The following is a 21,930-nucleotide window of genomic DNA, read 5'->3' as shown; positions in this document are numbered from 1 at the left end:
GAATAAGGTTCGTATCTCTACTGATATCCCTCAGCGCCTTTCTTTGTGCCCGAGACAAATTACTGTTAGGTGGTTTGTATGTACGTAAAATTCTAGCTGTTTCCATCCTAATTATAACAACCAACTGCTGTGGAATATGACAGACCCCTGCCTCAATCTTTGCTATAATAGCCTCCACGGGTATTTTTAAAGGCATCAAAGCGAAATTGTCTCCTTTGGCTAGAACAGAAATTTCAACTTCAGCCAAATCTTCATCAGACATATTAATAACAGTTCGAGAATTATCCTCAAATGAAGATACCGACAAGTTGTTCTGTAGACTAATGAACTACTATTTGTTTATGAACTGATATCTCTGCATTAATTTCCACAGTCCTGAACATTAGACCGTCAACCTTATTCCAGACAAAACACTGCCGAGTATTACTAATAAATAAGTGGAGCTGTAATAGCTTACTGCTGGTTTCAACATCTGGTGATTCCTCTCTCGTAGCATTGCCAATTCCATACAGTATATGCCAAGCAAAACACCCCCTTCACCTTCAGAAATTTCTGAACAGTCGCAGTGTCCCTGCAGCATAACAGGAAGGTGAGCAGACTGAGTTGTCGGGCTTTCTTCTCGAGCATTTCCTAAAATCATTAAATCGACACTGAGATATCCTCCCTGTAGAGGCGATTGATCATACAATGTGAGCTTTCATGGCTGGCACTGATATCACTTAAAATTTCCAGGCTAATAGGCTGTGGTTGATGTATAAAACTTGCTCCCAACATTTCCTCTTCGACTGTGGGACCCATCTTCAGAGGTAAAGTGGCAAACTGCACCCAGGATTCAAGGGAGCACCAAATATATATGGGCAGTGTAGAGGGCACCACAGTCCACATGTGACGTTGGCAATGAGATTATCTCTGCTACTACCAACATTCTCGGCCGAAAATAATAGATCATCATTCTTATGTTGCAATGTTTACATCCAAATTTTATCTAATTTAACACCTTCCTCCTTTCTGTTGAAATTATTACAGTTTTATACATCAACCATGGTCTATTAGGCCAAAAGTTTTAAGTGATGTCAATACCAGCCATGAAAGCTTATACTATATGATCAGGTCTATACGAGTGTCAAAGATAGTCAACCTTTGTGGGAACAATATTTGGGATTTTGTTGTATGCTAGTTTTTTTTACATAGAGTGCAGTGACAGACTGCACCGGAGCATTGCACAAAGTCTGTGTCATATTGGAAGGTGATAGCTTGAAAGAGAAGCGGAAGCCAACAAACTTCACAACAACTGTTTTCATATACGTGTAATTTACAGCATTATTTTGTTACCGCCTATCTGCTTGATATTGCATTTAATTAATCCTGCAAACTGAAATCTACAGCTACTCAAGTTTGGGATTACTAGGACTGCCCAACACCATGCAGTTCTAAATAAGTAATTCAATAGATTTTCAAAGTAGGTCAGACTACTATTTTTGTAGCTATATCAACTAACTAACAGAAGTACAATACACATGCATACTATAAACTTATAAAAAGTACTACCTTAGAAAATGACTCCCAGTTTCTTTTTATTATTTCATCTTCACTTGGGTCAAAGTACCCACGTTTTATTTCGACTCCCAGCCTCTCGAAACACTCCTCCTCACTTTCGTTGGGTGGTCTGTCGAACCTATGCTCAATGCAGTGTGTGTCTGGGATGTCAAAGGTCAACAGAATCTCCAGATGTTTCAGCCTCTGCAAAGTGCAACCACAATGTACAACAAACCAAATGACACACAATTTATAAACTTCTGAAATACCTTGCCCAAGAGCATGACAATATAATTTGGTTGTACACAAAGAAACAATGTGTTTCAGGCATTAAAAATTATGTAATAAAGACATACGATTGCATATAGTATTTGTAAATATAACTGGTTTGAGGAATATTTGACAAGTAGAACACAGTACATTATACAGGATGGCGAACGTCCTCAGGAATGAAAGTGACGTAGGGCATACCCCGAGCGCTAAGACTGAGATCACACCAAGGAGATACAATATGCTACACAATACACGACGCGACCTGTGTTACAACAAGCAACAAGGCAGTATGAACCATGTTTCTGGCTCAGTTGCAAATCATTAGCACTTCTGAACAGGACATTACTGTAACTTATTATTTAAAGAACAAACAACTGAATAAAAAAAAGCAAGGACTGGGTGCACCCATACTGTGCTATTAATATCAAACATAGTTCAGCTGAGATGTTTTGTTACCTCTCAACACAACCACGAACTCCAAGAATTCTACAGAATGAGTCTAGCTCCCACTTTCTGGAGCCACTACCATCAGCTGTTCTGAAAAAACAGAACACAACTTTTCAACTTACTATTTCTCCTGCTGTGAAGAGAAGTTGGTGAAAGTATGAGAATGACATTAAAAATGCCGCCATCAAAAGTTTATTTTTAGTAAGACCACCAAGTGTGGTAATTTGTTCAGTGAAGTACATATACAAATAATGGTTAAAGTTAAAAAGCTACAACCGTTCAATCTTAATGTAGAATGTGATTAAATTTCAGATGTCTTCGCGAGAAATGTTGCCTCACTAAGATCAGTCACCGTCGCTGGCAGTGGCTGTGAATTCTGTGCAGGGGTAGACAATGTGTGTAAAATGGAAGTAGACCACGATGAAGAGGAAAATTCCAACATCTACACCTCACTTTTGCCCAGCTGCTCATTCAAAAGTAACAGGAATTTTATCTTTATAGAGCTCTTCCACACCTGTCACTAAGTTCTTGAAATTCAGGAGCATGGACTGAGAAAACATCCAGTGAGCATCATCAGCTGATGACTCCTGGTGTCCTTTCATGTAATTATGTTTTTTAATTTCCAGCCAGCTGGCTAATGCTTTCTCATCACCACCCTTGCCGGCTTCGTCTTCTGTTTTGGGGGAGGTGGTTGTACAACGACATCACATTCAACCACATTACTTGTCTCTTCTGATGTTTGACAACTTTCCACTTCCTGAGGGTCCGTGGCAAACAGAGTTGTAATAAAACTGCCATAGCGTCTTCATTTTCCGCAAGTGGCAGTACATACCCAGAAGAGCGAGACCCCTTTACGTATGGGGTAAAGAAATGAGACTTGGTGGGGGGGGGGGGGGGGGGGCAGGTGGTCCAGAACCTCAAATAGCAGCTGCTCCAGTTCTGTGTCGAATGAAATAAATTCCTGAGAGCAAAGTTGTAGCTTTGCTATCTGCATAAGAAACTGCCACAACGAAAATAATGAGTTAAAAATGATGGTACAGATTTCACAGCAGTTTTAAATCAATTTCTCTTATTTCTGTTGCTATCTCCCACCACACCAAGCTGACCACCATCTGCCTTCAAGTACAAAGTAATTGCGTAATTCCACTGACAAGGGCTTGTTTCAACAAGCTGGACAAAAAAGGTCTTCCAACAGTCCTCTTGTGTGAATGACATTTAACTACACATCCCCACAGGAAGAAATGCACAGGTCAAGACGTGTTTCCCACTTGAAAGTACATATGCAAGTGAATCCTTCGGCTTGTATCGGCAGCACATGAAACAGAGAAACACGAGGTAGCTCCGCATGGCGCATGGCGCTACACGTGGCCTTAGTAGTGTCGAGTGTGGGACGTCTTAGGTTGTCATGGCCAAATGTCAAAATGTATCACATATTTACTCAATACCTGAAAGATGTACAGCTCTCTTTCCAGCATTAAAAACAATTTCAATATCTTAGCTGCATTTCTTACCCAGCAATATGTGCTGTAAAATGCACCAAACATAAAGTGCCCAGTGACTATATTTTTCATCGAACTTTTCAAAATATTCACGTTCTTTAACCTCTAGGTATCGCATTAACTGACCCTATGACTTATCTTAGAAGAAAGATTAAGGAAAGGCAAACCTAGATTTCTAGCATTCGTAGACTTAGATAAAGCTTTTGACAATGTTGATTGGAATACTCTCTTTCAAATTCTGAAGATGGCAGGGGTAAAATACAGGGAGCGAAAGGCTATTTACAATTGGTACAGAAACCAGATGGCAGTTATAAGAGTCGAGGGGTATGAAAGGGAAGCAGTGGTTGGGAAGGGAGTGAGACAGGGTTGTAGCCTATCCCCGATGTTATTCAATCAGTAAGTTGAGCAAGCAATAAAGGAAACAAAAGAAAAGTTCGGAGTAGGAATTAAAATCCATTGAGAAGATGATATTGTAATTCTGTCAGAGACAGCAAAGGACTTGGAAGAGCAGTTGAATGGAATGGACAGCGTCTTGAATGGAGGGTATAAGATGAACATCAACAAAAGCAAAACGACAATAATGAAATGTAGTCTAATTAAGTCGGGTGATGCTGAGGGAATTAGATTAGGAAATGAGACACTTAAAGTAGTAAAGGAGTTTTGCTATTTGGGGAGCAAAATAACTGATGATGGTCGAAGTAGAGAGAATATAAAATGTAGACTGTCAATTGCCAGGAAAGCGTTTTTGAAGAAAAATTTGTTAACATCGAGTATAGATTTAACTGTCAGGAAGTCGTTTCTGAAAGTATTTATATGGAGTGTAGCCATGTATGGAAGTGAAACGTGGACGATAAATAGTTTAGACAAGAAGAGAGTAGAAGCTTTCGACATGTGGTGCTACAGAAGAATGCTGAAGATTAGATGCGTAGATCACATAACTAATAAGGAGGTATTTAATAGAATTGGGGAGAAGAGGAACTTGTGGCACAACTTGACTGGAAGAAGGGTTCGGTTGGTAGGACACGTTCTGAGACATCGAGGGATCACCAATTTAGTATTGGAGGGCAGTGTGGAGGGTAAAAATCGTAGAGGGAGACCAAGAGATGAATACAATAAGCAGGTTCAGAAGGATGTAGGCTGCAGTAGGTACTGGCAGATGAATAAGCTTGCCCAGGTTAGAGTAGCATGGAGAGCTGCATCAAACCAGTCTCAAGACTGAAGACCACAACAACAACATCACATTAACTATGGGCAATAGCATAAATAAAACCAATTCATTATAAAGCTGTGATATCTGCCTATAAGACGTGAATTTTTATTTTTATTTTTTTTACTGAATAGTTTCCTCACAATTTAACGAAGATTACTGTTAAGAACACCATCTAAACAAAAGACAGAGGTTTTTAATTTTTTACGCAAACAGTGAAGGTTTTAGTGAGAAACTAATTACAGAAATGGATGTAGCTTTTCTTCATCTAGAAGAAACATCTTTTCTTAGGCGCATTGGATGACCTGAGATTTCCCTTCCTGTGTACTGAATGATACAACTTGCCCGGCCCGACCAGCATAGCCTGTTTCACCGGGCGATGCGATGGACACTTATCAGTGCTTTATCACTGTTGTCCCAGTATGAGTCCATTAAGTCCCTTCCACTATATTTCTATGCATTCCACCAAAGCGGGTTTGCTTCTGTGTCACATCGTGTATCACATCGCCTGTGTGAAATACACCTAATATGACCTCTAATGTTTCCACTACACATAAACAAGATTTATCAGAAAGGATCAGCACCAATTAAGATCATTCACTAGTAATGATGTACACAGGGAAGTATTGTCCTTCAACTATAAGTAATTGCAGGAAGATTGATAAAATATTCACCTGCCGCAATGAATAGGGACACACTTTAAATCTGGACAAAATCAAAATAATACCTATTAACAAAAACAAACAACCTGATAGTATCTGGCTACGAGATTAATGGCGAACAACTTGAGCACGTCATATCATACATGCATTTAAGGGTAATACTAAGAAGGTATATGAAATGGACAATCACACAAAATCAGCATTAGGGGAGGCAAATGGAGGAGTTAGACATGCCAGAAGGGTTCTGGCAAAACACAGGACAGCCATGAAAGAAAACATGTACAAGACACCAGTACCCGATGGGTTGTAATTATCATATGGCACCAAACTCTGCAGGTATACTAATGTGTTAATCTGGAACCTATTTACACTGGAAAACAAATTAGTTCAAAATGTGGCCAACAGATGCAAATCTGGCACTGTACACTGCATGGCATCCATACTGTAATTTGACAAGCAATAATGTGAGTGAATAGTGTGGCCAACAAGAAGAGATTGTGCACTGTTAGTGAATGTTTTATGTGAATGGCAGCAATTACAGTGCTGCATTGAGAGACTATCACTGACTGAAAGGTTTGAGGGAGACGGTTGATGTAATTACATGATTTAACCCTTTTGTGGGCACATTTTTTTAAGCAACTCGGCGAAGGAATTTTTTTTGCTATCCTATCATAATTATGATCAACTGACTACATTTATTTTTTTGATAATTTTATTTTTGTGATTTAGGACCAAAAACAGTGGTGATACATATACCACAGCACCTTTGTGAGGTATTAAAGATATGGTGGGAAATAGATTTCCTCTTCCCTTTTGTGAGCTGTGTTGCCATTAAATGTAAAAAAATAATGAACATCATTTTCCATTTTTATTTTATGTTTCTTCGCTTTATTAAAAAAAATTGATATTTAAGTTTACTTACCACAATGTGAAAACAATTCTAGAAACTATCACACAATAATTGTACGAGCTGATACAGGTCACAATGTATATTGCAGAAGTGAACTGGACAACTGTAGTGATCCCACTACAAACAGAAACTGACTGTTGTAGCAGTTTTCATGCACCTGATATCATCATTTTCATCATCATTGACTCACAAGTCACCAATGTGGAGTCACCTAAAAAGGACTTGCAATACGGCGACTAAACTCCCCCGAATGGCGCCTCCTGGCCAAAAATGCCATACGATCATTTCATTTCATAGGTAGAGGTGGTAAGACGTATTCGCAAATACTTTGGGATATCCCTAAGTTTGTGGTAAATATACTTCCAAGGATCACGGAGGACAGATTAATTCTGTGGTAAGTATACCTCACAAACACCTTCCAGAAACTACTTTGGTAGTAACAGTACTTCCCAAGAACCACTGAAACACCATTGTTTGGTAGGATATCCATTTCCCACAGTCTTGAAGGCTGTATTTCATAACAAACAAACTAAGCTGATGCAATAGACTGCCACTAGATGCCAAGATTGTACAGAATGCTGTACAGTAATACATTAAGTGGGAAGTATATCCCTCATGACCTGTGAAAGGATTAAAGAAGATAATGAAATTTGAAAACACAAATGAGCCTGTGTGGCACACGGATGAGGAAGGTGTGTGAAGTTAATGATGATGTTGTTGTTGCTATAAATGATCGTGAAGCATGTGTCCCAGGTAGTGCTAGTGTTCATGCAGTGTCAGTAGAATTTTACATCCCATGGTTAACAGTATGGAAAGTTTTGTCATTTATTTTACACTGGTACCCGTACACAATTCAAACGCTGAAGCAAGTGAAACCTCATTAACTGTAGCAACATTCTGAATTTGCTCTTCAGATTCTGGCATGGTTCGAAGTTGATGACATGGTCGGGCAATATTCCAGGGAGTGACAAGGCACATTTGACATTACAGGGTGCAGTGAATGCATAGACCTGCCGAATTGGGGATACTGTTGAACCACGCATTGTGCACAAAGAGCCAGTATACTCACCGTATGTGACTCTGTGGTGCAGATTCACGAGCACCTTTGGTCTCGGTCCATTCTTCTTTCAAGACAATATACCCAAAGGCCTGTCAGGTGTTCCGTGACGTTTGCACCTTATCGAGACCTCCTAGTGCAGCATGTGATTCCTGCTAGGGAACAGCATGAACTGCAGGAAAACCACTGTTTTCAGACAACATGCAGCAACAACTCTGTCGTTCACCCAGTGAAAGATCTGCTTAATGCAACCCTCCACAAACATGCTATTTCCAGACCTTTCCAGATGCATAGTCTGCAAGATCACTTGATATGAACCCATGTAACTTTTCTGCTGCAAGCAACTGTCAATCACGCCCTCTTATGGATGCATCATCTTGTCACTGTCTCCAGTGCTCATATTATACAAATTGTGTAAGCAGCAGTTGGTAATAAAATCAACATTATGCCTTTCTCACTAGTTTGACCTCTTCTGTCCACATCTTGTTCCTCATCCATTATATAGGGAAACATTTATAAATGTCATCTTAACTTCGTAGTGCCAGATTTGCGCCTGGTGGCCTAAATAGGAACTAACTAACACATTAGAATATCTATCAAGTTTTGCTGCCATACAACAATTACAGCCCTCACTGGATCTCTTTGAGTAGCTGCACTTACTTTATAACGACCCAGTATGACCATTTGTTCCTGTGTCAAACTCTCTCTGAGTAGGTGTGAGAACTGCCAGCAAAAGAATTCAGAGATACGCTGCTACGATCATAAAAGGTCAGAAAAGCTGATACAAAATTGCCATAGAAACGCTCATAGAACCTAAATGGGAATCCTTAGAAGAACAACAGCATAGTTCTGACAAAATCGTGTTGGAAAATTTACAGAATCTATATTCATTCATCCATCGTGTACCAAATATCTCATTAAGGAGAACCTTCAAGGACATGGGAAGAGTGAAGATATACACTAACAAATGAGGACATAATAGAAACTTAAACTGCATATGGGACTAACAATAAATCATCATTATCTACTGCTTAATGCTATTCACACATACACTACCTAAATTAATGAGTAAATTAGTACGAAAGCTATTTTGGAGGGAAAAAAACTGCTGCTTACACAGTTTTACTATAAAGGGCTGTCTATTGCTATTAGTAGCTTCACACTGACTTGATACACTGGTATTTTTCAAAGAAACTATTTTTTACATCTGTAGGTACTGAGATCTGTTTACAGTATGCTAGCTGTTACCTATGGTTGTGCATGCATACTGAGCAATAGTGAGTAAGCAAGCTAGTAATTTATAAATATCTGGGTACGTAGTCGCAAAATTATGAAAAGAATAGATTACTATTCATCATAAAGAGAAGACTGGGCTGCAGACAGGCGCAACAAAATGGCTACTATACATTCAGCTTTCAATCAAAATGACTTGTTGCAAAATAGAAAAAAAGCCCACCCCCTGCCTAAAAAAAAAACCACACACACACACACAAGCTATAGGTATATATTTATGTAGACATTATGTATGTCTTTAAGAATAAATGTGTGTAGTACCGATATACAGGTACATAATGAATATGTTTATTATTTTACCTTATGTCAAACTGTAGCTTAAAATATTTTAAAGTACAAAAGTTTTTCTTTCTTATTAATTATTTATGGCTCATTGTTGCACTTGCCTTCTTTTGCAAGGTCATACAAATTTTCTGAGTTGAATACACATGAGCGTGCCACAGAGTTGCCCACGAGAAGAGTATGTTTTTTCTATACTCATACTGGCAAGTTTTCTTGTTCTTGTTTTTCATTTAAAGTCATTTTAAAAACAAATTTTAGTGGAAATTGCAATCTTTTGAACTGAAAATACAAATGTCAGTATCATTAGGACTTGTGGAATCAAAATGCTTTCTCCTTTAGCTGCACCACTAACTGTTACACTCTTGACAATGTTTAGGACATATACATGTAATTTGTAGGTGTGAACTGTTACACAATCTGGTCGCATCAAGATTTCACTTTAAAGGGAGCAGAGCACCAACTTTTAACCTCAGTTTATGTGGTGACTTGTTCACATTTTTGACAGGTACATATTCTACATTATCTTCTACTCTTCACTGTTTCTTCACTTATCAATCCTACAAACTCATTAAGTCAGCAACTTTGCTCACCAGTTGTTCTGTATTGTGAAAAATATTACAGAATTCAGCCCTAGTATAACAATGCCATCGGCACCTGTATCAATACGATCTTCACCAATTTTCAGAAAAGCGTCCACATATTGTCCTGATACCATGTCATGCAATTTTACACACATATTTGTTGTTAAACTAAATATTTTAACATTCTCCCATAAGATTTTCTTTCATCTCTGGCAATGTTTGTTAACTCACAAAGGAATTACAGGCATTGGCTGCAAGTGGTACTGATTTAAATCAATTGGGAAAGTTTAAAATTTTTGCTGGACCAGGATTCAAACTGGATCTCCTGCTTACTATGCAGCTCCTCTTACCATAAGCCATCCAGAGACAGTACTCTCCATAACTGCTGGGACTACCATAGCATATCTCCTGTCAGACCCAAACGCTCAACTTATCCACACAGTACTAATGTAGTGACCCTTGACCATTATCTTCACATTACTCATGGCATTTTACCAATTCATGTAAGTGTTCAAGCCTGATGTGCATCTGCACTCTCTTTTAAGAAATACTCAAACGAATGTGGTTAAAGTGTTAAAGTTCTGTGACTTGACCAATGTTTTTAACAAGATTTTAGGGAGAGGGTCTTAATTGTTCATAGGGTGACTGGCTTGCCCATATTTTACGCAAGTGCCCAACCAGTAACAATTTCCTGTGGCATCCTTGACACTCCTTTCTCGTTTTCCTTACATTTTATTTTCTTATACAGCATGTTTCATCTTTTCCTGCTTTCTTTGTGTGTATGCTTCCATTTTATTAAACTTGCCCACATTAGTTTCTTTTAACATGTGTCAGGGCGCTGACACAAAAACACACACACACACACACACACACACACACACACACACACACACACACACACACACACACACACACACACACAATCATTGGCTGTCTTGTCTTAACTATATATAAGTGGTGTCTGTTCTTTTGGACGTGTCCAAAAGACACCACATATACATAAATGTTGTTCATGTTCAAAATTCTGAGTTACACCGTAGTTCAGGACTCATGTCAAACTGAGTTTCCACTAGAACTGGTTCAGTATCTCAGTTCAAATGTTGCTACCTCCAACAGGACCACACCCCAGAACAATGTTGTGTTCAAAACAATCTTCGGAATGATGACAGTTTTACTACAATAAGACTGATACTTTTTACTACGAGATTATTTCATCTACGAATATCCCATTAGTTACTACAAAAAAAGTGCATACAACTGCAAGCCAATAATATGACCTTTCCACCTATGAAACTTAGATCACTATTAATATTCTGCATGGTACAACTTAGTGCTATACATCATACAACAAAATTAGTAATTTCTAACATGGTTTATGTTCACTGATGTGAACAAGCTGTTCCATTCCCTGCTTCACCCTCTCAGTGGTCAATTATTTTTATCCTTTGTAAAGTAGCTTATGTCCTTTCTCAGGGTTCGTGCAATCTCCATACCAAATTTCATCAAAATCTATTCAGCAGCTTAGTCATGAAAACATAACCCAAAGATTTAATTTGCATTTATAATATTAGTACAAAAAGTATGTATGGATTATTACACCGGTACTTGCCAAGTAGCTAACAACTTTTCAATCCCTGAATCTACATATTCAGACAATTTGTTAAAATAGCGGCTAATGATATGCTTTTAATTTTATAATAAATGAAGAGCGCCAGTTTGATTTTATTCTACAGTATTACTTTTATTGTGTTAACTGGTTTTCAGCTTACAAGGCCATCTTCAGACATTTACTGAGTGTTGTCACCAAAGAAGTTACAATGTTTGCAAACAACATTGGAAGAGAAGTAACACGTCTAGACTGAAGCAGAAACATACAGTAAGTAACATGTTTGACCGTTTGGTGGTAATGCAAAGAGGATGTTAAATTGCAATCAATCCATGCAAAAGCATGTGTTTGAAGCAAAACTTGACTAATATGAACCCAGTGCCTCCTAGAATGTATGCGCTTCCTAAACTCTATAAACAAGATGTTCCTATTCGTTCAGCTGTATCAGCATTCACTGCTCCATCTTACAAACTAGCAAGTAAACTGGATGTCCTAATTAAGAGCAAGACTAAATTCAAACCAAAGCATGGTGTTTCAAACTCTGTGGACCTAGTAAATAAGTTAAAAGGTATATCTGTCCCACACAGTGATAAATTAGTATCCTTTGATGTTTGCAGTTCGTTTTCCAACATATCACTAGTGGAATTCATCGATATTCTGACAGAGCTGATGCCCAAGTCTAATGTCAATCCTGTGGAACTGAACAACTTCAGACTGGCCACTCAGACATGTTTGGCACAGAACTATTTCCAGTTTCAAGGGACTCTTTATAAACAATTAGATGGCTTAGCTATGGGTTCTCCTCTCAGTCGACTATTGGCTGAAATATTTATGGACCATTTGGAACAAAATTTTCTAAAAGCAGAACCTTTGACTAAAAATATCAAATACTGATTTAGATATGTAGATGATTTCCTGTGTATGTGGACAGGTAATACAAGACAACTCAATATATTTTTGAAAAAACTGAACAGTCAACATAAAAATATTCAGTTCACAAAGAAGATTGGCAACAAATCCATGAACTACTTAGATCTAACAATTGACATCAGTACACACACACACGCACACACATTACTTCAAAATTTATAGAAAAACTACAACTAGAGACACAGTAATACGTTCTTTCTCACAACACCCCATAGTTCACAAACGAGCAGCTTTTCACTCAGTGGTACACCACCTCATATCTGTCCCCATGTTCAGAGATGATTTTAAAGGTTAGATACAATAAAATTTATTGCCACAGCCAATGGCGGATTGACTACATCTTGCACAGGAAACAAAAATGGAAAATTATACCCCTCCTCCATACCCCACCTGCTTCCCCATCCACTGTCTGCAAGAAATGGTGCACACTACCATATCTAGGTCAGGTATCACAGATTGTAGCCAAAGCACTGAAAGCCTGCAAGTGTAGGCTTTCCTACTATGTTAAGAACACAACAGCCCAGTGTATTTTTAATAGAAAAGATAAGATCCAGTTATTAGCCAACACTGGGGTATACAAAATCACTTGTCCTGATTGTGACAAATTTTACATCGGTCAGTCAGGCAGAGACATAGCAAATGGGCTAGCTGAACATGAACGCAGGTGGACATTGCAGAATTCTGACTCCGCATTTGCTGAGCATGTACTGAGCAGGGGTCACAACTACCAGCCAGTGTCCCATGTACTTCACATAGCAAAGAAAGGCCATAAACTCAACCTGCTGGAAGCCCTGGAAATTAACAAACATCTAGCTCACAATCCAGATCAATTCCTAAATGACCAGACACAGCTCAACACTTCCCCTCTCCTAAACTTCGTATGATCATCTCTGTTTTTCATTACTTCCCACACTGTCTTTTCCTACATATTCCCATTTTCCTGTATTCATTAAGTTCTTCTGTTTTATTGAAGTTGTCTATGTATTCCATATAGACTGTAGTTTCAATTGTTAAGGCTTTCTTTTAACTGGTACTTGTATTACTGTCCGTGTTTAACACCTTTCGTAGTTGTCTCATCAGATATGGTTTATATTTTCCTGAAGATTAGATGGGTAGCTCACATAACTAATGAGGAAGTATTGAATAGGATTACGGAGAAGAGAAGTTTGTGGCACAACTTGACTAGAAGAAGGGATTGGTTGGTAGGACATGTTCTGAGGCATCAAGGGATCACCAGTTTAGTATTGGAGAGCAGTGTGGAGGGTAAAAATCGTAGAAGCAGACCAAGAGATGAATACACAAAGCAGATTCAGAAGGATGTAGGTTGCAGTAGGTACTGGGAGATGAAGAAGCTTGCACAGGATAGAGTAGCACGGAGAGCTGCATCAAACCAGTCTTTGGACTGAAGACCACAACAACAACATCATTTTCCTTGGATCATTTATTTCATGCAGACTGTTACATAGCCACAGTTTTGAATATAATGTTAATGGTAAAATGCAGCACCACCACACTCTCAAAGATTGTATTTACCGTAAGTTCCCTCAAACTCCTCCAGTGTCCTGCATTTATTTATTTCTGTTTATCTTATTGATATTGCTTAACTTCCTTATATATTCTGTAGTTTCACTGAAAATTGTTTCTTCTTTTAATTGGTTTATGTATCTCACTACATGTTTTATACCTCCTGATGTAGTCTTGTCTTATTTTATTTTATTAGTTTTGTTTATTAATAGAAACTTATGTAGGCATGCAGTTCCTATTTTGGGTTAAAGTTTTTCCTGTCTACTCCATTTTTATTTATTTACTGTTCAATTTTTTACTTTTTCATTGCATTACCACCACACTGTCAAACATGTTACTTACTATATGTTTCTGCTTCAGTCTAGATGTGTTACTTATCTATATAATAAACTTGATGTTTGTTTGTAATCCTTAAACTTGGTTATATTAGTAATGTTTGTTTGCAATTATTAATGTTGGTTATATTAGTGATTTGTCTGTTTCTTTCTTATGTGTCTGTATTGCCATACGATAAATAAATAAACTTCTCTTCCAATGTCGTTCGCAAACATTGTAACTTCTTTCGCGACAATACTAGTAAATGTCTGGAGATGGCCTTGTAAGCCGAAATCCAGTTAACACAATAAAAGTAATATTGTAGAACAAAAAAAAGCTGGTGCTTTTTACTTATTATAATGTTGTTCTACCAAGAACCGACAGAAGATTCTGAGTATCTTACCACCAAAGTACACAACTCTGATAAACTTCAGTATGCAATTTGACTCGTAAGCTTTGACCTCTAATATCATACTGGAAAGATGCAACATTTCAAAATGCCATCCAATACTCATAAACGTTATCATGGCTTCAAAATGTAATGATGAATTATAGAACTGCAGGAATTAATAATAATAATAATAAAAGGAAGTCACGCTTGATCAAGGTCTGCGTCAATTTCCATTTTTAACCAGAAATAATGTCTGAGACAGGAAAGAGAAATTATAATAATAATAATTAATAATAATAATAATAGAAACAAACATGACAACAATGGGAAAACTCTGTTCTGGGTGGGGAAAACTATGATGTAACATAAGAATCTTACAAACACAGTAATAGTAAAATAAAATCAGTCCATGTGAAATCTACCAATGAGCAGGTTCTTGACACCTCAGATTTTTATAATTTTTTTTTTTTATATTTATAGTAGTGTAGTAGTTTTCATAAAAAAAAACCAAATTAAAAATTCTGTTGGGACTTTCATTTCTGAATTGCTAATTTATAAAACTATCAAAATTGTGTGTGTTACATTCATTGCACCACTAGTTTGATTCTATATTTCTATATGGACATCCTCAGGCGATCATGTGGCACAAATGTGCAAGTGTGATTATTTAAAATGCTTGATTTTTCCAATAAAACATTGAACTGCATATGTAGGGATACAACATGTACAATATTCAGTCCACATTGTTGGCTGTGCTTGGTAATTGCCATATTCCAACAGGTGCCTTTCAAGATTACGTATTTTAAATCATGACACTGCCATTTTTCTGTCACTATCACCTGAGCCCAAGGACTCAATGAGTTACACATGCATGCAGCAACCTGGTCCTCTTTCCTTCACCAGTGCTTTGCTAATTTTATCTCAACAACTAAGCTCTTCTGGAGTGAATTACTGTCAATACAAGTGATTGTTTTTGTTTCATTATACGAGGGTAATCCCAAAAGTAAGGTCTCCTATTTTTTTTATAAGTACATAGACCTGTTTATTTCTACAATGGTTTACATCAGTTTACAGATTGAACATTTAGCTATTTTTTGACAATCACCATTTCTGTTGACACATTTTTGTAGATGCTGTGGCAGTTTTTGTATGCCTATGTCATACAAGCTCACTGCCATGCTGTTCAGAAAGTTATGAACCTCTTCTTTCACCTCATCATCGCAGCTGAATCGCTTTCCGGCCAAATGTTCTTTTGGCCTGGGGAACAGGTGAGAATCACTGGGTGGGTGATTATGTTCCACTGAAACTGTTGCAGGAGAGCAACGGTTTGCCGAGCGATGTGTGGCCGGGTGTTGTCATGGAGAATGTGTATGTCCTTGCTCAACATTCCTCTTCTCCGGTTCTGAATTGCCCGTTTGAGTTTTTTCAGTCTCACAGTACCTGTCAGCGTTAATTGTGGTCCCAGTGGGCACAAAGTCGACCAACAACACCCCTTTCTGATCCCAAAAAATGGTTGTGATGACTTTACCGGCAGACTGAAAATGCTCTACACCACTTACGAACATTTTTGACATTCATGCGCGACTCACCATACACTTCCGTCAACTGGCGATGGATTTCAATTGGCACAGTGCCCTTATCGGTCAAAAACCAAATAACTGTGTGCAATTCACACTTGGTGGTAACATCTAACGGGAGCTCCATTCTCAATGGCTGCCAGGCCAAGACTGAGCGTCTCAGCACGGCATGCGCATGTTTACACACAGCGCATGAGGCACTCTTCATAACAGTGTGACCAACTGTAGGAGACCTTACACACACACACACACACACACACACACACACACACACACACACACACACACACACAGAGTTCTGTACTTATAAAAAAATAGGAGACCTTACTTTTGGGATTACCCTCACATATTAAAAATATCTATTTCCTTTTTGTTGATCCACAACTATAAACCACAATTACTGTATATTAAATGTTATATAAAATGGCAGAAGGCATTGCTTATGTTAATTGTTGGACAGCATGGTTTAGTAAAACTTTAAAATGAAAAAGCAAAGTGTGCTTAATTAATATTCAATAATTTCACTTTAACTATATTTTTATAAGCCAACTTCCAAACCCAAGTGCACTTAAGGTACACTTGGAACTGCATATAGCAGTAAAATAAAATTATTTCCACATGTTCCCTTTGGAATAGCATCATGACATTTGGCACACAGATTAACAAATAGTGTATAACACATTGTGTTTTTTAAAAAAACTAAATATCTGATTTCTGAAATTTGTAGAACTTATCATTTTGTTTGGGAACATTTTGCATCTTCATGAATTTGGTCAAGCAGCACATATTCTTAGAGACCAATGAACAAAATACAACTGTCTAAGTTGCAGGTCTGTATGTCAAATACTTTGAGACTAGCCATTTCTAGGTTTCCAAACACTGCAAAAATTACACAATTTCAGGAAACTTTAAAAATTAATAACACAAAAACAAAATGTCTGAAAAATCTAATTTTGGACTATCTTATTCTAATACAATAAAATGACAAAAATTACTAAATTATAAAATATCAGGGTTCAAGTTTATTTGATTGTTGGTTGATTTCTTATGAAGTGGCCCAATATAGCAGACCAACTGACACAAGAACAAGGTATGGCTAAAAAAAAAATCATGAAAAATAATGAAACATGGAATTGACAACTAAAATTGAGCTATTTAGGTCAAGTAGACACAGCAATGGAAAATATAAGTAAATAAATCTTAAAAGAAATAGTGCCACATTTGGGGAAAAAAAACAGTCAAATATTTGTGAAAATCGAACTTATAAAAATGATTACTACCAATTTTATTTGCAGCAGTTTAAGTTTTGCTTTTAGATTACTGCTTAACCTAACCCTCGAAAGCCAGGACATACTCTGAATAAACAGTATAGTTTATGCCATTTACTAAGACAATCACAGATAAGATTTAATAACGGGCCGCTTACATGCTGTGCATTGTAACGTCATCACTGAACCCTGGAAAAAAAGGCAAAGTCTACATGAAAATGATTTGTCTCTCTCCTATTGTGACTATGTAAATCACAGTTTAGCTTAAACTGATTATCAGCAGCAATAAAAACCAGTCAGGAGGATTTAAATGATGTACAGTAAACTACTTAACACAATATTTGGCATTAAAGAAGCATCTGATTCCACCCATCTGCTTTGACCCATGATGTCATCAATACAGTAGAAACTCCTACTTCCACATATCCAATATGGCAACTATGACGTCACTATGTACACACACAAAATAATGCGAAAGCACCTAAATAACACAATATTGCCTCACTCCAAAAATAAATAACATGACAATTGCGGGATATTAGGGGTTTCGGGCGCGGACAAGCTAAATATACAGCAATAAGAAAAAATGCCGCACAATCCCAAAACAATATCATGAGGGGGGGAAAAAAAATTACAGCATTCCACAACACCAACAAAAACCACAGGAATCTGACATTTCCCTTAGCCTATGTAGCTCAGCCACAACTGTTGATATCAAAACACCAACACTTACAACTACGAAAAATAGAACCAGAAGCCCAGTACCTCAACAAACCAAAAATCAGACATTACTACATCAATCAAAACACAATCAACCTACCTTAATACACAAAACATAACAATTACTTAAAGCCAAAACAAAAATTGCTTACTGACAACAGGATCCAGCGATACAATGTAGGTTGGCCACCCTAAACACAACAAAAACCTCCTAAACCACCCACAACCTACCACCCACAAATCAACCCTAAACCACCCACATCAACCCCCCTTCCAAAAAAAATAAATAAATAATAAATAAAAAATTAAAAAAATAATAAAAGAATAAAACACAAAATAAACCAAAATCAATCACACCTTACAAATCAACAAAAACTGCCACCAAACTGGTCCTCTAGAACATAATTATAAAACACCCCCCTCTCCCCGACCCCATCCACAACCTGCCCCGTTAACTCCACAACCAATACCCACAACCTCCCTCCCCCAAATGTCACACAAACGCATCCCCAAAAACTCACCACCCTCGTCCTATACATCTTACTCACAATCCTCAAAAAAACGTGAAAAATACAGTAATCCCCAATGACACTTTTCAGTCACCAAAACTCATCTAAATGAGATTGCAGGTTGGAAGAGTGCCTCTTCCTCATCCTTATGACCGATTTAGCTCTCCCTGCCCAAAAAACAACTCTTCTATTGTATTAATAGAAGCCCCAGTTTCATAATCTTTAAACTCAGTACTGTGATTATCAACTAAATGCTCACAACCCCTCTTTCACACACCCCTATAGGATGAAAACTTATCAAACTGTAGTGCTCCCCTCTTCAATATATTCTTCGATCAAACACACCAATTCCCTCTTAGTACTGCCCTCCAAAACCCTTCAAACACAATCAGCATATCAAATCCCCGAAATAGCAGGCGCCCCCTCCCTCCCACCTGCAAAACCAACCCGAGAACTCCCCTCCCATACTTCCTCTAACCGAACTGCGACTCATCAATCTCAACAAATAACCACCGCCCACTCAGCTTTCCCTATACTTAGCGTACTCAGGATAAACCTCTCGACAAAAATAAAACCAATTCAACACCGTTCCCTCAACCACACCAGTCTCACAGTCACAAAAACCAATAGAGGATCTATATTAAAAAAATAATAAGTCAACAAAACAATCTCCCTCATGGCCAACCTACATTTCTTGAACCAGGTATCATGTCTAATCAACTGCCAGATGTTATCCCAGCGACACTGCCACATATACGCACCCCTGGTCCGAGACACAGAACTCCCATGCCTCATTATTACCACAAATGTTGCACCTAACACACTGCAACCAGCACAAATAAATGCAGAAATTTAATAATAGACATCATGTCATCACCCATCTTGGCATGCAATGATGCACTATTAAATTTCACTGTCATGTCCATACCTAACAGAAACCATACAACAAATTCAACTTCTCGCAAAACAAACACCAAACCAATATGGCCTAACAAATGGTTCAAATGGCTGTAATTACTATAGGATTTAACATCTGAGGTCATCAGTACCCTAGAATTAGAACTACTTAAACCTAACTAACCTAAGGACATCACACACATCCATGCCCGAGGCAGGATTTGAACCTGCGACCGTAGCAGGCGCACGGTTCTGGACTGAAGTGCCTGGAACCGCTCGGCCACAGTGGCCGGCATGGACTAACAAAAATGCCAAACACATAAACAAAAAAACATTAATAACTCACTGAAAACACTTCCAAACCATGTAACACCACAAACTATGTACACTCACAGTGATGTTGCAACTGCCAACACCATACCTCAAATGAACCCAATACAACACATTACACTTAGTACACACAAATACACCACCAGAGAGCACCACCAAACAAAACACAACATCTGCAAACAAACAAAAAAAACTCTGTGCTGCAGTGACCTCACACACCACAACACCATTAAATCATGGGTCAAAGGAGATGGGTGGAACTGGACGCTTTCATTGACCCCAATATTCTTTCCACACACAACTTCTGAACAAATGCTACTTCCTACTTTATCTGCATATCACCACCATATATCTATTCTATGCACCGAGTTGACAGAAAATCCTAGGAAGTTCTGGTCTTACGTTAAATCAGTAAGTAGCTCGAAACAGCATATCCAGACACTCCGGAATGATGATTGCATTGAAACAGAGGATGACACGCATAAAGCTGAAATACTAAACACCTTTTTCCAAAGTTGTTTCACAGAGGAAGACCGCACTGCAGTTCCTTCTCTAAATACTCTCACACAAACGAAAAAATGGCTGACATCGAAATAAGTGTCCAAGGAATAGAAAAGCAACTGGAATCACTCAACAGAGATAAGTCCACTGGACCTGACGGGATACCAATTCGATTCTACACAGAGTACGCGAAAGAACTTCCCCCCCCTTCTAACAGCCATGTACCGCAAGTCTCTAGAGGAACGGAAGGTTCCAAATGATTGGAAAAGAGCACAGGTAGTCCCCGTCTTCAAGAAGGATCGTCGAGCAGATGCACAAAACTATAGACCTATATCTCTGACGTCAAGCTGTTGTAGAATTTTAGAACATGTTTTTTGCTGGAGTATCATGTCGTTTTTGGAAACCCAGAATCTACTCTGTAGGAATCAACATGGATTCCGGAAACAGCAATCGTGTGAGACACAACTCGCTTCATTTGTTCATGATACAGGCTCCCAGATAGATGCCATTTTCCTTGACTTCCGGAAGGCGTTCGATACAGTTCCGCACTGTCGCCTGATAAAAAGTAAGAGCCTACGGAATATCAGACCAGCTGTGTGGCTGGATTGAAGAGTATTTAGCAAACAGAACACAGCATGTTGTTCTCAATGTAGAGAAGTCTACAGACGTTGAAGTAACCTCTGGCGTGCCACAGGGGAATGTTATGGGACCAGTGCTTTTCACAATATATATAAATGACCTAGTAGATACTGTCTGAAGATCCATGTGGCTTTTCACCATGATGCTGTAGTATACAGAGAAGTTGCAGCATTAGAAAATTGCAGCGAAATGCAGGAAGATCTGCAGCGGATAGGCACTTGGAGCAGGGAGTGGCAACTTACCCTTAACATAGACAAATGTAATGTATGATTATATGATAGTGGAACAAACACTGGTAGCAGTTACTTCTGTAAAATATCTGGGAGTATGTGTGTGGAACGATATGAAGTGGAATGATCATATAAAATTAATTGTTGGTAAGGCGGGTACCAGGTTGAGATTCATTGGGAGAGTTCTTAGAAAATGTAGTCTATCAACAAAGGAGGTGGCTTACAAAACACTCGTTCGACCTATACCTGAGTATTGCTCATCAGTGTGGGATCCGTACCAGATCGCGTTGACGGAGGAGATAGAGAAGATCTAAAGAAGAGCGGAGCGTTTCGTCACAGGGTTATTTGGTAAGGGTGATAGCATTATGGAGATGTTTAGCAAACTCAAGTGGCAGACTCTGCAAGAGAGGGCTCTGCATCGCGGTGTAGCTTGCTCGCCAGGTTTCGAGAGGGTGCGTTTCTGGATGAGGTATCGAATATATTGCTTCCCCCTACTTATACCTCCCGAGGAGACCACGAATGTAAAATTAGAGAGATTCGAGCACGCACGGAGGTTTTCAGACAGTCGTTCTTCCCGCGAACCATACGCGACTGGAACAGAAAAGGGAGGTAATGACAGTGGCATGTAAAGTGCCCTCCGCCACACACCGTTGGGTGGCTTGCAGAGTATAAATGTAGATGTAGATATAGATATACCTCAGATAGGGATTGTGATAAAAAGATATGAAAGATTAGGACACGTACAG

General features: G+C 38.4%; 1 protein-coding gene across 2 annotated transcripts in view; it reads right to left on the bottom strand.

The window, feature by feature from the left end:
* Positions 1-21,930, bottom strand: part of LOC124717071 — a 78,245-nt gene that overhangs the window by 52,080 nt on the left and 4,235 nt on the right. For both annotated transcript variants that reach the window (XM_047243753.1, XM_047243754.1), the window contains exon 3: positions 1,549-1,740. In XM_047243753.1, the coding sequence (XP_047099709.1) occupies positions 1,549-1,740 (192 nt within the window). The remainder of the gene's footprint in view (positions 1-1,548; positions 1,741-21,930) is intronic.

Source organism: Schistocerca piceifrons, chromosome 9 (assembly GCF_021461385.2).
Source record: "Schistocerca piceifrons isolate TAMUIC-IGC-003096 chromosome 9, iqSchPice1.1, whole genome shotgun sequence".
NCBI lineage: Eukaryota > Metazoa > Arthropoda > Insecta > Orthoptera > Acrididae > Schistocerca > Schistocerca piceifrons.
The sequence above is the reverse complement of the archived record's forward strand: the minus strand, read 5'-3'. Positions and strand labels throughout refer to the sequence as shown.